Source organism: Rhinopithecus bieti, unplaced genomic scaffold, assembly GCF_001698545.2.
Source record: "Rhinopithecus bieti isolate Rb0 unplaced genomic scaffold, ASM169854v2 scaffold_7681, whole genome shotgun sequence".
Lineage (NCBI taxonomy): Eukaryota > Metazoa > Chordata > Mammalia > Primates > Cercopithecidae > Rhinopithecus > Rhinopithecus bieti.
The window spans coordinates 3,932,063-3,947,394 of NW_016806571.1; the positions used below are offsets into that span (position 1 = coordinate 3,932,063).

Genomic DNA, 15,332 nt, shown 5'->3' on the forward strand with positions numbered 1-15,332 from the left:
AAAAAAAAAAAAAAAAAAGAATGATTTTGCTTCAAATAGCACAATAGCAGCAACACCATCTCTCTATAGAGTGTTAAATTTCTGGATCCATGAGACCATCCTGGCTAACACTGTGAAACCCTGTCTCTACTAAAAACACAAAAAATTAGCCGGGCGCAGTGGTGGGCGCCTGTAGTCTCAGCTACTCGGGAGGCTGAGGCAGGAGAATGGGGTGAACCCAGGAGGCGGAGCGTGCAGTGAGCCGAGATCGCACCACAGCACTCCAGCCTGGGCGACAGAGCGAGACTCCGTCTCAAAAAAAAAAATTTCTGGATCCAGAAAACATAAAGGTGTTGTATAATTTGTTTTACTTCTGTAATAAATCACTAAATGACAAAGCTTGGTACAAGGGAAAATCATCTTTGGTAAATTACTTCACTATCAGATTAAACATTTCACTATCAGGTAGTTAAACAGCAATAAAATGACAGCAAAAGAAAAGCTTCCAAGTTGTTTAGAGAAATCTGAAACATTTTAACAGATCCCCTTAATGATTAAAATGACCAGGTAGGCCAGGCATGGTGGCTCATGCCTGTAATCCCAGCACTTTGGGAGGCCAAGGCAGGTGGATCACCTGAGGTCAGGAGTTCAAGACCAGCCTGGTCAACATGGTGAAACTGAGTCTCTACTAAAATACAAAATTAGCTGGGCTTGGTGGTGCATTCCTGTAATCCCAGCTACTCAGGAGGCTGAGGCAAGAGAATCACTGGAACCCGGGAGGTAGAGGGTGCAGTGGGCCGAGATCGCACCACTGTAACTCCAGCCTGGCCAGCAGAGGGAGACTCCGTCTCAAAATAGATAAGTAAATAAAATGATCAGGTGCAATGATGTTCCACTCAATGTCCTTCACTTTCAGTTTGTTTCATTTGCTACTTTGTGAACACATTTAGGATATGGATTTTGTACTTTTGACCAAGGATAACTACTATACTCTGTAATTTTGTACACTGAGAGTTGCTCAGCTGGCCTCAAAGAAACTACAAGTATTTTCCTCTGGATATAAGTAGCTACTGCTAGGTACATGAGTATGTCTTGTTGTTTCCCCTCTTTATGTATGTATAAACAATTGTAAAGAAGTTAATGAAAGCACATATTCCACCATTTAGCAGAGGAAAAGAAAATACTAGCTGCAACTGTAAAGCTGCCTTTGACAATTTCAAGTCCTACACCCACTTCATTTCCCCGAAGCAGCCATCTTCATGTTTGTAGCATCTCCTTCCAGACCAACTATGACTGTGTCCATAAATAGTATCAAGAATTATTCCATGTTTGGTTTTAAAACATTTATAGAAACTATATACTGTATGAAACATTCTGCAATTTGCTTTTCTTTTAACTTAACCTTATGTTTTGAGTTCTAACATCATATTGTGGATCTAGTTAATTCCTTTTACCTGTTTTGTAGTATTCTACTGTGTGAATAGTCCACATTTTACTTATCCATTTTCCTGACTGATATTTGGTTTTAAATTCTTCACTATTTTACACTATATGGACCAAACATCCTTATACACTGGTTCTTATAAACAAGGAGTGAGATTTCTCTAGATCATGTGATGTGTGTGTGTGTGTATATATGTGTGTGTGTATATATATGTGTGTGTCCGTGTGTGTGTATATATATGTACATATATACATATACTTTTCTTTTTTTTTTTTTTGAAGACAGTCTCACTTTGTCACCCAGGCTGGAGTGCAGTGGTGCGATCTTGGCTCACTGCAACCTCCGCCTCCCACGTTCAAGGGATTCTTGTGCCACAGCCTCCTGAGTAGCTGAGATTACAAGCGTGTGCCACCATGCCTAATTTTGTACTTTTAGTGGAGACAGGGTTTCACCATGTTGGACAGGTTGGTCTTGAGCTCTTGGCCTTATGTGATCTGCCTGCCTCAGCCTCCCAAAGTGCTGGGATTACAGGCAAGAACCACCACACCCAGCCTGATACGTACATTTTCAATTTTACAGGCCTGTGTCACTGTGCCCAGCACTTCTACTGTCTTTTAAAAGGAGAAATTATTAGGCCTAAGAAACACACTATTAACCAAGATACAAGGTGATTTCAAGTTTCCTAAAACTTACTTGATATCAGCACCTGCAATAAAGCAGCCTGGCTTTGATGAGATAAGGACGGCACTTCTGATTTGATCACTAGCCCAGATTTCGTTCATAACTTCTGTGAACTCTGAATGCAGCTCTTTACTTAGTGTATTTACCTGCCAAAGGGAAATATATACAGGTAAGGGTTTAAATTTGAAGCACCGGATGTACATACAACCATCAAACGCTACTTTGATTATAAGAAATACACTTATCCAGTAGAAATATACTGTTAGAAGAGAATAAGAAATACCATTTTCCCAGCAAGTCAGTAGCTTTCTATTCAGGCAACTTTGGCCCACTATAAGCACCCCTTCCTTTAAAATAGGTCTCCTCGAAGGAGGAACTCAGGGTCATCCTCAGAGTTTGAATCATTTGTAGGCTATAAACAAATAGGTCTACAAACATTTATTGGCATGGAAAAAATCTGTATAATGTTAAGAAAAAAATGAAATACAAATAAGATATATAGGCCAGGCATGGTGGCTCATCCCTATAATCCCTGCACTTTGGGAGGCCAAGGCGGGCAGATTACTTGAGCTCAGGAGCTCTGGGCAACATAATGGAACCCTGCCTCTACAGAAAATACAAAAATTAGCTGAGCCTGGCAGCACACGCCTATAGTCCCAGCTACTCAGGAGGCTTAGGTGAGAGGATCACCTGAGTCTGGGGAGGCTGAAGCTGCACTGAGCTGTGACTGAGCCACTGCACTCCAGCCTAGGAAAAGAATGAGACCCTATCTTCAAAAAAACCTGTATAGTATGATCTAAGCTTTGTAAACATTATTCACTGAAACTGAATTAAATGTGGTTATCCCATGGAAGATAAGCAAGAAAAAAATGTGGTTATCTTTGGGTTTGAATTATGGTTATTATTTTCTTCTTTATAATTTTTTAGAGTCAAAAAATTTTCTACCATTGACATATAATACTTTTGTGTTCAGGAAAAATGTCCAACCTAAGAAAATTCTGAAAAAATATCTTAAGCTTGAATCATCGGTTAGTGGGTGCTAAAATTTACTCTAATAAAGGGGAATGAGGCCGGGCGCGGTGGCTCACGCCTGTAATCCCAGCACTTTGGGAGGTCGAGACGGGCGGATCACGAGGTCAGGAGATCAAGACCATCCTGGCTAACACGGTGAAACCCTGTCTCTACTAAAAAATACAAAAAACTAGCCGGGTGAGGTGGCGTGTGCCTGTAGTCCCAGGTACTCCGGAGGCTGAGGCAGGAGAATGGCATAAACCCGGGAGGCGGAGCTTGCAGTGAGCTGAGCTCCGGCCCCTGCACTCCAGCCTGGTGACAGAGTGAGACTCCGTCTCAAAAATAAACAAACAAATAAATAAATAAATAAATAAATAAATGGAAATGGCTCTTACTTTCCTTAATTTGTGATAGTTGTCAACTACTTCCATATAGGTCTTATTACATCTAAGCCTCTGGCTACAAGTTTGTTGTTGTTTTTTACAGAGACACGGTCTTGCTCTGTCGCCCAGGCTGGAGTGCAATGGTGCAATCATAGCTCCCTGTAACCTTGAATTCCTAGGCGTAAGTGATCTTTCCGCCTCAGCCTCCAGAGTAGCTCACGCTACAGGTGAACATCACCACACCCAACTATTTTTTACTTTTTATAGAGACAAGGTCTTGCTATGTTGCCCAGGGTGGTCTCAAACTCCTGGGCTGAAGCGATCCTCCTGCCTCGGCCGTCCAGTGTCGGGATTGTAGGTGTGAACCACAGAGCCCGGCCTGGCTACAAGATTTTTAAAGTTAGAATACACCAAATTTAGATGGGGGAAAAGCATGGACTCTCACAATAGAGCTCTTCTTGGCAAAAGAATGGATTACTGTTACACACTTTGTTAAAGCTGCCAAAAACAAATGAAGTTTCAATTTGAACAGAATTTGCTTTCCAATATGTGAATTGCATTGAGTCATTCAGATCCCTCAGGAAGCTTAAGAGTCAAGCATCCACATTTCACCCAGTCAACTTACTATGAATAGTGACTTACGTCAGGCAGGTAATGAAGAAAATGGATTAACAACCTCATATTTAAGACGGGTAGGCAAATTGTGAGTCTTACAAACAAAGCTTGTACTCTAGTTCTTCTCTAATAAGTCACCTCCTCATTCTACACTATAACCAGAAGGCTAGTCTTGCTAATCCTTGATGTTAATCTGGCACCTAAGGTCAACAAGAGGAATTCCTACGCAAGAACCTCTGCTTTAGAAAACTGGCTTCCTTGGCAACCTGTCAAAGTTTAACATAACTATCGAAACTGTAAATTCACGTAAGATTACTGCCAGATTGGTAGATTTGGGGAAATATGGGATACATCTTTTCCATTCAGGACTAGATTCATAATGTGGTTAGTAGAAAAAAACTGCAAATTAAATGAGATACCTTTGAATTGGGAGAGTTAATTCGAACAACTGCCACATCCCCTTTGACTCCATAGTTAATATGGGTTCTGGCTAAAAGAAAAGAAAATTTATTTGTAAACATATTTATTGCAACATAAATCCAAAAGCAATGTAAGCATACATATTAAAAGAAATTAAACTTACTCAGCAAAGCAGAAGATCCTGTAAAATTGCGGCATATATAACCTATAAGAAAAGATATTTCAAAATTAGTTTGCAAAACAATTTCTGTAGTACCTTTTATATATAACAAAGCTGTAATTTACAATAACAACAACAACCCCAAATCTGTACAATGTATTCTAGGCCATATGACTACTGTCATATTTTTTCCATTTCAATTGTTAGGTCAGATGATTATTCGGATACTAAAAGAGGAAGACTGGCCCCCACAAAGGCATCTACATCCCCAAAACCTGTGAATATGTTAGGTTACATGGCAAAGGGGGATTAAGGTTGCTAATCAGTTGGCCTTAATAAAGAAAGTTTATCATGGATTATCCAGGTGAGCCCAGTGTAATCACAAAAGGGAAGAGGGAAACAAAGAGAACCAAAGAGATAGCAATGTAAGAATGACTTGGCCGCATGCTGAAGCAGGCAACAAGCCAAAGAATTCAGGCAGCTTCTGGGAGCTGGAAAAAGTAAGATAACGGATTTTCCCCTAAAGCATCTGGAATGAACATAGCCCTGCCATTACCTTTGATTTTACCCAAGTGAAACCCATTTCAGACTTCCGACCTTCGTAACTGTAATACACTTTTATCATTTCAGACTCTAACTCTGTAGTAATTTGTTACAGCAGCAATAGGAAACTAATACACTAAGCAATAAGTAACCTACGAAGCAATACACAATGTCAGCTCCTAATGTATTCCAAATATATCCCAACTATGTTTTCCAGGTACATCCCCTTTTATTTTTTTGGAGAGATGGACTTTGTAGCATTATCAAAAGTAAAATCAAATAGCAACAGTAGCTACTATAAATGAAACACTTCATGTCACACTTTGCTATTTTAAGTATTTCTAATTGAAAAGGTCTACACTGAATGCCACAAGAATAATCTTACTCCTTGGATAACAAAGACCAGCTACTCTCTTTCCTAATCACTTCACTAGTTTAGGCTCTCCAGCATGATGATGATGATATGACCTTTTTTTTTTTTTTTGAGATGGAGTCTCACTCTGTCGCTCCGCCTCCCGGGTTTATGCCATTCTCCTGCCTCAGCCTCCCGAGTAGCTGGGACTACAGGCGCCCACCACCTTGCCCGGCTAGTTTTTTGTATTTTTTTAGTAGAGACGGGGTTTCACCGGGTTAGCCAGGATGGTCTTGATCTCCTGACCTCGTGATCCGCCCGTCTCGGCCTCCCAAAGTGCTGGGATTACAGGCTTGAGCCACCGTGCCCGGCCTGATGATGTGACCTTTTGAGCACAAACCACTACAAGAGAAACTCCAGTGGAAGTTCTTTCAATCTGGACTCTAGATAGAAGGTAAGGAACATTGGGGAATTCTAGGCAAACACTCCAACTTTGTTTTGGACATGACTCTACCTCTATTTCACCATTAAAGGCTTGCCTCGGTCCTGCTCTCATCCAAACATCTTGCTCTAGGTGATAACCAAGCTGTTATGGAGGCAGCCCAGGGTCAACATCCCTTAATTACAACTTCCAATCTTCTTCAAAACACCCTTTTTCTTCCCTTGTCTTTCAGTCATGGTTCACCTCAAACATCTCTCCTGTGCACCTCTCTAACTCCTTATTCCTTCTCCCGCCCACATCTTCCAAATCTTGCCCAGTTATCTTAGGAAAAAGTTTTCTCTTTCTTTGGTTCTAAAACAAAACAAACTACCCTTTAATTGATTAGCAGCAATACACATGGAAACACTTGCATTCAGGAAAAGGCTTAAGTCTTACAGTAATATCTAAAAAAGAACTAGTACTTTAACAATATCCAAAGGTTCCTTCATGCATCTCCTCTAATTACACTAGCTTTTCCCAGGTATTAGTCATTTAATTCTTAATTATTCATACTAAAACTTTTTTGGTTTTGGTTTTCATAAAAATATACAGCATTTGGGCTACATGAGTGACTATATGGCTTTGGAATCCACAAATATAATTTAGGAGTGAGGGGAGTGCCTGCCTGATTTAGAAGTGCTATAAAAAAAAGTTAAAATTCTTGGCCGGGCGTGGTGGCTCATGCCTGTAATCCCAGCACTTTGGGAGACCAAGGCGGGTGGATCACCTGAGGTCAAGAGTTCAAGACTAGCCTGGCCAACACGGTGAAACCCCGTCTCTACCAAAAATACAAAAATTAGCTGGGTGTGGTGGTGCACGCCTGTAATCCCAGCTACTCAGGAGGCTGAGATGGGAGGATGGCTTGAACCCGGGAGGCAGAGGTTGCAGTGAGCCTAGATCGCACCACTGCAATCCAGCTTCAGAGAAAGGGCGAGACTTCATCTCAAAAAAACAAAAAGAAAAAAAAAAAGTTAAAATTCTTGGCCAGGCGCGGTGGCTCACACCTGTAATCCTAGCACTTTGGGAGACCAAGGTGATGAATCACCTGAGGTCAGAAGTTCGAGACCAGCCTGACCAGCACGGTGAAACCCTCTCTCTACTAAAATACAAAAATTAGCTGGGCATGATGGCACATGCTTGTAATCCCAGCTACTCAGGAGGCTGAGGCAGGAGAACTGCTTGAACCCAGGAGGTGGAGGTTGCAGGGAGCTGAGGTTGTGCCACTGTACTCCAAAAGAAAAAAAAAAAATTAAAATTCTTGGCAATCTTTTGGTGGCTCTATCTTTCCATCAGTTTGTGATCACTTGCCTTTCTCTGTGCCTATTCTCTCATTCTCCAAATCCTTTTCCTTCATCTGGTTCAGACTTTGGGAGATGTCAAACAAGAGTCTAAGACTTTGCCCTACCTTGTAATGATAATTCAGGGCAATGAACAGTAAAATCAGACCATTTTGGTCATCTTATATCCTGGTGGATATTCTAAATAAAATTTTAAATATCATTTCTACCAAAAACACATTCTACATGACTTAGAAACCAACCTTAGAACTATATCCATTTTCAAGTTGAGGATGGCCTGCCTACTCAAGAGGCAGGGACCAACTACTTATGGCCAAAGTAGAGCCCAAAAGACTATACAAGAATATATCCAACTGAACTGGGATTCCCTCAGCACTATTGAGAAGTGATTCTAGAAATATGCTGGGCATCAGAATCAAGGGGGAGGTCCAGATATACTCAAAATTCCTGGGTCCCAGTCTAGGACCAACAGAATCAGACTTTTAGGAAGTTGGGCCTCAGAATCTGTATTTTTAAAAGGGTGATGCTGAAGTATACAGCAAACAAATGGGCACATGGGAACTACTGACAGGAGAACCCAGTGAAGGTGGAGTGGAATAGGGGAGGACCATCAATAGGTAGCCAAGGCTCTTGCTGCCTCGATGTTTTCTCTTTATCCCCCAGTTCCTTATAGAAAGGGAAGAGAAGGCACAAAAAATAGCAGCTTTATACTGGTTGGAAAGGCAAGGTGACAGAAAAGAAAAGAAAAGAAAGAAAACTGTGGTTAGCACCAGAAGCAGAATGGGGTGATTTCAGGTTCTGCCTGCATTTCTTCTTTAAGCAATTCAAGCCAGCCAGCCCTCTTAGTGCAAAGGCAAAGCACTCATGTTCAACCATCAGGTTTATTTACTAGCTGGCCACGACAAGTCTCTTACAAGTGAACTTCAGTGTTGTACGATAGGAGAAGCCAGCCATCTCCTCAATCTCCAGTGCCTCTACTTGACTAATAATATGTTTCCTGCTTTGCTTTTCCATCATTTGAAATCTGTGTCATCTATATTTACAACGTTTCCTTCTTTATATTTGCATCATGACTCCAATCTTTTCCACAAAACCTCATCTTCGGATTCTGTCTACAGTGATCTTTGCTTTCCTTGCCTGCATTTTTATTTTATTATTTACTGTTTTGTCCTCTAACTGCTGCATCTGTAGCAGGTGTTTTGCGAACCACATTGTAATCTCTTCCAGCATAATCTGTTATTCATTCAACAAAAAATATATATTGTGACCTCCATGTGCCATTCATTGTTCTAGGCACTTGAAGTACAGCAAGGCACTCACGGTGAACAAAAAAGACAAAAATCCATGTCTTGGTGGAGCTTACATTCCAGGTCAGCAGGGGATATGATATCTGGGAAGAATCAGTTTCTACTCAGTGAAGATAAAAGAAAAGTGAAAATAGGACTGGCATAGAAAAAGCTTTCCTGCAAAGTAGAAATTCCAGTGGGAAGGGAGGCAGGGAATAGGTAATTCTAGCAAAACAGGGTAAAGTGGATTAGAGTGGGAATGAACTGATCGGGAATGCAGGTTGGGAGGGAAAAACCGAGAAACACAAATATGTTAGAAAATAAGCACCTAAGCAAAAAAAGGAAATAGAGTGAGCATGGGTTGCAATGTTTCAAAAAAATTTCTTATTTCTTTGAGATGAGGTCTCCCTATGTTGCCCAGGTTGGTCTTGAATTCCTGGGCTCAAGTAATCTTCCAGAGTAGCTGGGACTACAAGCATGCGCCACGTGCCCCACTGGGTTGCAGTTTTAAAGAGCAAATATTTGAGACAACAGGTTACTGGTCATTAGCCAACAGTTTAAACCATTTTAACTCCTGTCCACTAATCTACCTATGCTGCCCACACACTCATACACAAAACCTCTCCAAGATCAAGACAAAAAACAAACAGAAAACCAGTACATACACAAACATACTTAGAAAATAATTTCAAGCCAGAGTCAACTAAATCAAGTCAGATTACAAGGTAGATTTGCTTTTGGAATCTAGCCTTACTCACTACCTAATTGCAGAGCTTACCCTATGGCAGCGGAGTGAACTTTAGCCTACAACTACTGTGCCAGCAAAGTACACAGAAACCTTTGCCCCACTTTTTAATCATCTCTGTAATGTAACTCAAGAATACCTACAAAACCTCATAAGACTACAGTCAGCGGAGAGAGCTGGATTATGCTAACACAAATTTCAAATTTGAAAACATTACTTTGGTTGTAACAATCAACAGCTTTTCTCAAGATTCAACGCTGGAAGAAGGGATGAGATTTAAGGAAGTGAGAATCAAATTTAAAAATACACGATCTGGCCGGGCGCGGTGGCTCAAGCCTGTAATCCCAGCACTTTGGGAGGCCGAGACAGGCGGATCACGAGGTCAGGAGATCGAGACCATCCTGGCTAACACGGTGAAACCCCGTCTCCACTAAAAAATACAAAAAAACTAGCCGGGCGAGGTGATGGGCGCCTGTAGTCCCAGCTACTCCGGAGGCTGAGGCAGGAGAATAGCGTGAACCCGGGAGGTGGAGCTTGCAGTGAGCTGAGATCCGGCCACTGCACTCCAGCCTGGGTGACAGAGCGAGACTCCGTCTCAAAAAAAAAACGCAGCTGGGCGGGGTGGCTCACACCTGTAATTCCAGCACTTTGGGAGGCTGAGGTGGGTGGATCACCTGAGGTCGGGAGTTAGAGACCAGCCTGGCCAACATGGAGAAGCCCTATCTCTACTAAACACACACACACATACACACACACACACACACACACACACACACACACAAAGTCAGCTGGGCATAGTGGCAGGCACCTGTAACCCCAGCTTCTCTGGAGGCTGAGACATGAGAATCACTTGAACCCAGGAGGTTGCAGTGAGCTGAGTTCGCACCATTGCACTCCAGGCTGGGTGACACAGTGAGACTCGGTCTCAAAAAAATAAATAAATAAAATAAAAATTAAAAAAAAAACAAACAAACAGCATCTATTGAGGTATTTGCCTCTAAATTCATCTCCTGTGAAATTATTTTACTACTTACATAATTAGGAATTTAGATTTAGGATAGGAGTGGGAATTAGACAACATTTTGGTCAAGAAGTGATTTTCATTTGATATTCACATTCAGAATTATAGCACTTGTAGAGAAAGTATGCTTTAAAATTTCAAGAATTACAAGTCTCTTTCAAGAGAATTTTTTTTTTTTTTTTTTTTGAGAGATATGGTCTTACTCTGTCGCCCAGGCGTGATCTTGGCTGACTATAATCTCCACCTCCCAGGTTCAAGCAATTCTCCCACCTCAGCTTCCCGAGTAGCTGGGATTACAGGCATGCGCCAACATGCCTGGCCAATTTTGGTATTTTTTGGTAGAGATGGGGTTTCACCATGTGGGCCAGGTTGTCTCGATCTCCTGACCTCAAGTGATCTGCCTGCCTTAGCCTCCCAATATACTGGGATTATAGGCATGAGCCACCCGCCTGGCCCCATTTCAAGAGAATTTTATCATCCATCAGCAAACGTCATAATCTCATTAAATGTTTGGCAAAGCCTTGCACAAACTTTTAGTGTGAAGGATCTATTGAGTCTAAATAGTAATATAAGGGTGCAGGTCATTTTAAATTCACTTTCCAGACTTTTTTCAAAATTTATAAATTGCTATTAACGGACCAGTAACTACAATGAGTGACACTTTCTTACTGGTGAAAACACAATGCAAAATATATATTTATGTGTCGATATATTTCTATACAGAAAACAGAAAATTAGGTTGGTAGCTTTTATTACACATACAAGATGTAAAATTACTTTTAAAATTCTCAGACATATACAACCGTATTTCTTCCAGGCTGTAGTTAATAATATTTACTGAGTGCTTACTCCATGAAAAACTGCTTGATATCTAAAATAACTCCTTTCCATCGCATAAGGTGGTATTATTCTCCACTTTAAAAATGAGAAAACACACACAGAAATTAATTGCCCAAAGTCACCAGAGGGTAAAAGGCAGAGCCAGGTCCAAACCCAGAAGTCAGACTCCAAACAATGTTTTTGGTTTGTTTGTTTTTTGAGACGGGGTCTCGCTCTGTCGCCCAGGCTGGAGTGCTGTTGCCCAATCTAGGCTCACTGCAAGCTCTGCCTCCCGGGCTCACGCTGTTCTCCTGCCTCAGCCTCCCGAGTAGCTGGGATGACAGGCGCCCACCACCTCGCCCAGCTAATTTTTTGTATTTTTAGTAGAGACGGGGTTTCACCGTGTTGGCCAGGATGGTCTGGATCTCCTGACATGGTGATTCGCCCGTCTCGGCCTCCCAAAGTGCTGGGATTACAGGTGTGAGCCACCGCACCCGGCCCAAACAATGTGTTTAATTGCTCTGTCATGCTACTTCTCATGCAAAGGAAATCCATCGTCTCAATCATTCATTTTGCAGATGAGGAAAATAAAGCCTACATTTAGTTTAAGGCATTTGTCCAAAGTCACACAGCTAGTTAGTGACTAGAATCACGTGCCCTGGCTACCACTTCCAAGTGACATCAGCTGCCGATCCATAAGAAATACCTTCAAACCAATACAGGGGTAAGATAAAAATTATACATGTGACTTTTCAAAAGTGTTGTGAAAATAGGGGAAAAAACCACCAAACCTGTAAGGAAATATAACCGAAGGCTAACTGTAGGTAAGCATTATGGATAGTAAGACAATGGGTAATCCGTTTTTTTTCATCCCTTTCCTCAATCCTGTCAGCATTTCAAAGTTCTATAATGTGCTTATGTTATAATTGGCAAATATATGCGACAGTTTTGTGGAGACTAAAAACAGCAGTTGAAAAAAGGGAGCAGAAAAATATTCAGTCATTCAAATAATCCTCTTACAGTAAAGAGATTGCAGCTACGTGTCTAAAAAAAGCATACTACTTCAGCGGTTCCGGAGGAGGAGAGGTAATTCATATTACAAATTAAATTAAAAGTTAAACTTTCTAATTAAGTAAATAATTAAGCACAACATGCAATAAAACGTCTTTCACATTTGACTTTACAGATTTGGGATGGAAGGAAAATGCAAGGTTTCCTACAACCACCCACTTTAGCCCTTTCACTGCCGGTTTGAAAAGGAAAAACACTAGCTAATAGAGGTTGATTGGGAATCATCAGATTAGAAATCGTTCTCAAAACCATCTAACATTTTATTCCTTAAGGTAGAGGTATTAGTGTATTTTTAAAGTGTGTCTTCCAGTAAGTTGCAGAACCTCCCGTTGAAATTCAAAATACTATACGTTCACACTGGCATACTGAAACTGCAGGAGTTGAGCTCCCTACTTGAATGGGGTAGTAAGCACAAAAATGGTTTTGAGGGAACCGAGCAAGGAGGGGCAGTGATCTGCAAGGCTGATTAATCCCATCAAAGTTTTTAAGATAGCTCTTGTCGCGGGGCAAGGTGCTGTGGAGCCACAAAGATGCAACAGAATGGATCCCGATTCTCCTGGAACTCCGGATCAAGAAAATATGAGGGGCGTGAGCCCAGAAGTGCGACGCAGGAGACCCGCGGAAAGGTGACAGAACGAGTGGCACCAGACTTAGAAAGTTTGGGAGTTAGGGAGCCTGAAATCGCAGCAGGTGTCGTGAGAGGGTGACAGTCCCTTCACAAGGTCACAGGAAACGGGGTCCCAGTGCAGTGTTCCCCACAGAGGGCTGGGTCTCTGGGCTGGGGCAGGCGACAGCGAAAGGGAAACGCGGCTCCGGGGCCACCCCAGTCCCGCAGGAGTTCTGCCCGGAGGTCTGGGATGCCCTGGGCCAGGCCTCACCTCGGGAGCGGAGGATCCTGAAGGCAGAGAAGCGGCTGAGGATGCCAATAGCCCGGCAGGCCACCATGTTGAGCTGAAGAGGACAGCAGTAAGAGCGCTTCTACCGGGCGCGGCCAAGCGGAGGACTTTTCCTCCCATAGCCTGGCGGCCAGGCGCCTGGCGCACTGCCTGACTAAAACCCAGACGCCGAGTGGCCGCCGGCCCCTTAGCCCTGCCCCTCGCTCCTGGCTAACGAGGCCGAAAGGTCGCTTTCTTCGGGGAAGGACGGGGGCCCGGAGAGGAGGGGCGGAGTGCCTGGTTTTCCAGTCAGGCGGCCGGAGGGCAGCCCGCAATAAAGGCCGTGCCCGCCCGCGGGGTGAGGGGTCCTTTCGGGACAGGACACGCCCCTTGGTCCGGCAGAGCTTTGGCACTAGGGCCTGAACCTTTCTCTGAGTAGGAGTTCTCGCGGACGTCAGCCAAGGTGAGACAGCGAGCTCTCAGCTCTCCGCCCGGGCTTTCCCAAAGGCGAGATCCCACTTCCTTCCCCGCAAGTGTCGCTGGTGTCCCCGGCCCCGTCCCCTCCGTGGGAGAGTCGGAGTTGAGGGAGCGGAAGGAAACTCCTCCTCGGACAAGGTCGGCAGTGCTAGCTGCAATGAGGACAGTGACTTGGACTAGCGTTCCAACTGAAGCTCGGGACAGTGGTGTCACCTGGGCCCTAATTTATCATTGCAAGTTAGCGAAGTCTGGGTGTGTAGGGGTGTGTGTGGATGTGTGTGGGCGTCGGCTTTAACGTAACCCCGGTCTGCGTAGGAGTGTGTGTTGTTTCGCCTGCTTCCCCTGTACCCAGGTCGGCGGCTACAGAGATTGTGGACGGCGCCATGGGTTTGCCCGATTTCTGCTAGGTCAGGTGACCTTTCGGTACTTGAGTGTGGGAGGAACGGAGACAATCCTCCATCCCGCTCGGTTATCCAGGTAATCCTGTGCTCTCGGGGGTTTTCCGATGGATGACTATCTTATCTGGTCGTTCACACCTCAACTCACTTTAGCGGTGAAGAAACTGCCTACGAATCAGAGGGAGTGATTATACCCATGGCCACATGTGGTGGAAATAAGACTGGAGCCTAAGTCTACTAAGTCCTAGTGAAGAGTTCTTCACCGCATGGTAGCTGTTTTTGTGCTGGAAAGAGGGGCTGGAGTCCTGGAATAAAGTGATTGGTTTCAAAAGGAAGTCACATTGAGAGCCTGGTGTGCTCTGGTCACCTTCATACCTTTTTGTTTAATCCTCACATTCCCCAAATTATTATCATTTGCATTTTCTAGATGAAGTTTGGGAAGCTCAGATTATATACATTTTCTAGTCTATGACAGAGCTACCATTCAGACATAAGTCTGAGTCTCACTACTCACCAGACTGACAGCTCTTCAAGACAGGAAACAAGGGGCATCGAAGTTAAGACTGAAATGAGGAGGCCGAGCGCGGTGGCTCAAGCCTGTAATCCCAGCACTTTGGGAGGCCGAGACGGGCGGATCACGAGGTCAGGAGATCGAGACCACCCTGGCTAACACGGTGAAACCCCGTCTCTACTAAAAATACAAAAAACCCCGTCTCTACTAAAAATACAAAAACTAGCCGGGCGAGGTGGCGGCGCCTGTAGCCCCAGCTACTCCGGAGGCTGAGGCAGGAGAATGGCGTAAACCCGGGAGGCGGAGCTTGCAGTGAGCTGAGATCTGGCCACTGCACTCCAGCCTGGGTGACAGAGCGAGACTCCGTCCCCCCCCCCAAAAAAAGACGGAAATGAGGAGTATAGAAACAAAGTAGAGAAGTTTCTGTTTAAAGCTCAAGTTACATAGTGAGTGCTCATCACTGGGAGCACTTTAAGCAGAAACTGGACGACCTGACCACTTCTGAATAAATTACAAAAAGGATTCTTGATCATCTTACAGCGTTTTTACAGTTCAGAGCCTGCGTCCTGCCCATGTAATGCTTTCTTCGACACCTAACTGCATGTAGCACTAATTATTTAGGTTGGAAGTGGTAAATTTTTTTGTTGTTGTTAAAGGTCCAGACAATAAATAGTTCAGGATTTGCAGGATCACTTTGGTCTCTGTTATATATATTTTTTTGTTTTGTTTTGTTTACAACTTTTTTTTTTTTTTTTTTTTTTT

At 43.3% G+C, this 15,332-nt stretch overlaps 2 protein-coding genes across 4 annotated transcripts in view; one reads left to right on the plus strand and one right to left on the minus strand.

The window, feature by feature from the left end:
- Positions 1-13,430, minus strand: part of HADHA (hydroxyacyl-CoA dehydrogenase trifunctional multienzyme complex subunit alpha) — a 63,106-nt gene extending 49,676 nt beyond the window's left edge. Inside the window, 4 exon segments of the mRNA XM_017876865.1 lie at positions 2,117-2,250; positions 4,533-4,603; positions 4,697-4,738; positions 13,188-13,430. Of these exon segments, the coding sequence (XP_017732354.1) occupies positions 2,117-2,250; positions 4,533-4,603; positions 4,697-4,738; positions 13,188-13,254 (314 nt within the window). The 5' untranslated portion in view covers positions 13,255-13,430.
- Positions 13,406-15,332, plus strand: part of HADHB (hydroxyacyl-CoA dehydrogenase trifunctional multienzyme complex subunit beta) — a 51,154-nt gene continuing 49,227 nt past the window's right edge. The window contains exon 1 of one of the 3 annotated variants that reach the window (XM_017876866.1): positions 13,406-13,647. The gene's annotated coding sequence lies outside the window, so the exon portion shown is untranslated. Of the gene's footprint in view, positions 13,648-13,709; positions 13,800-14,116; positions 14,139-15,332 lie in introns of those variants that run through there. The other 2 variants (XM_017876867.1, XM_017876869.1) reach the window with 2 other exon arrangements.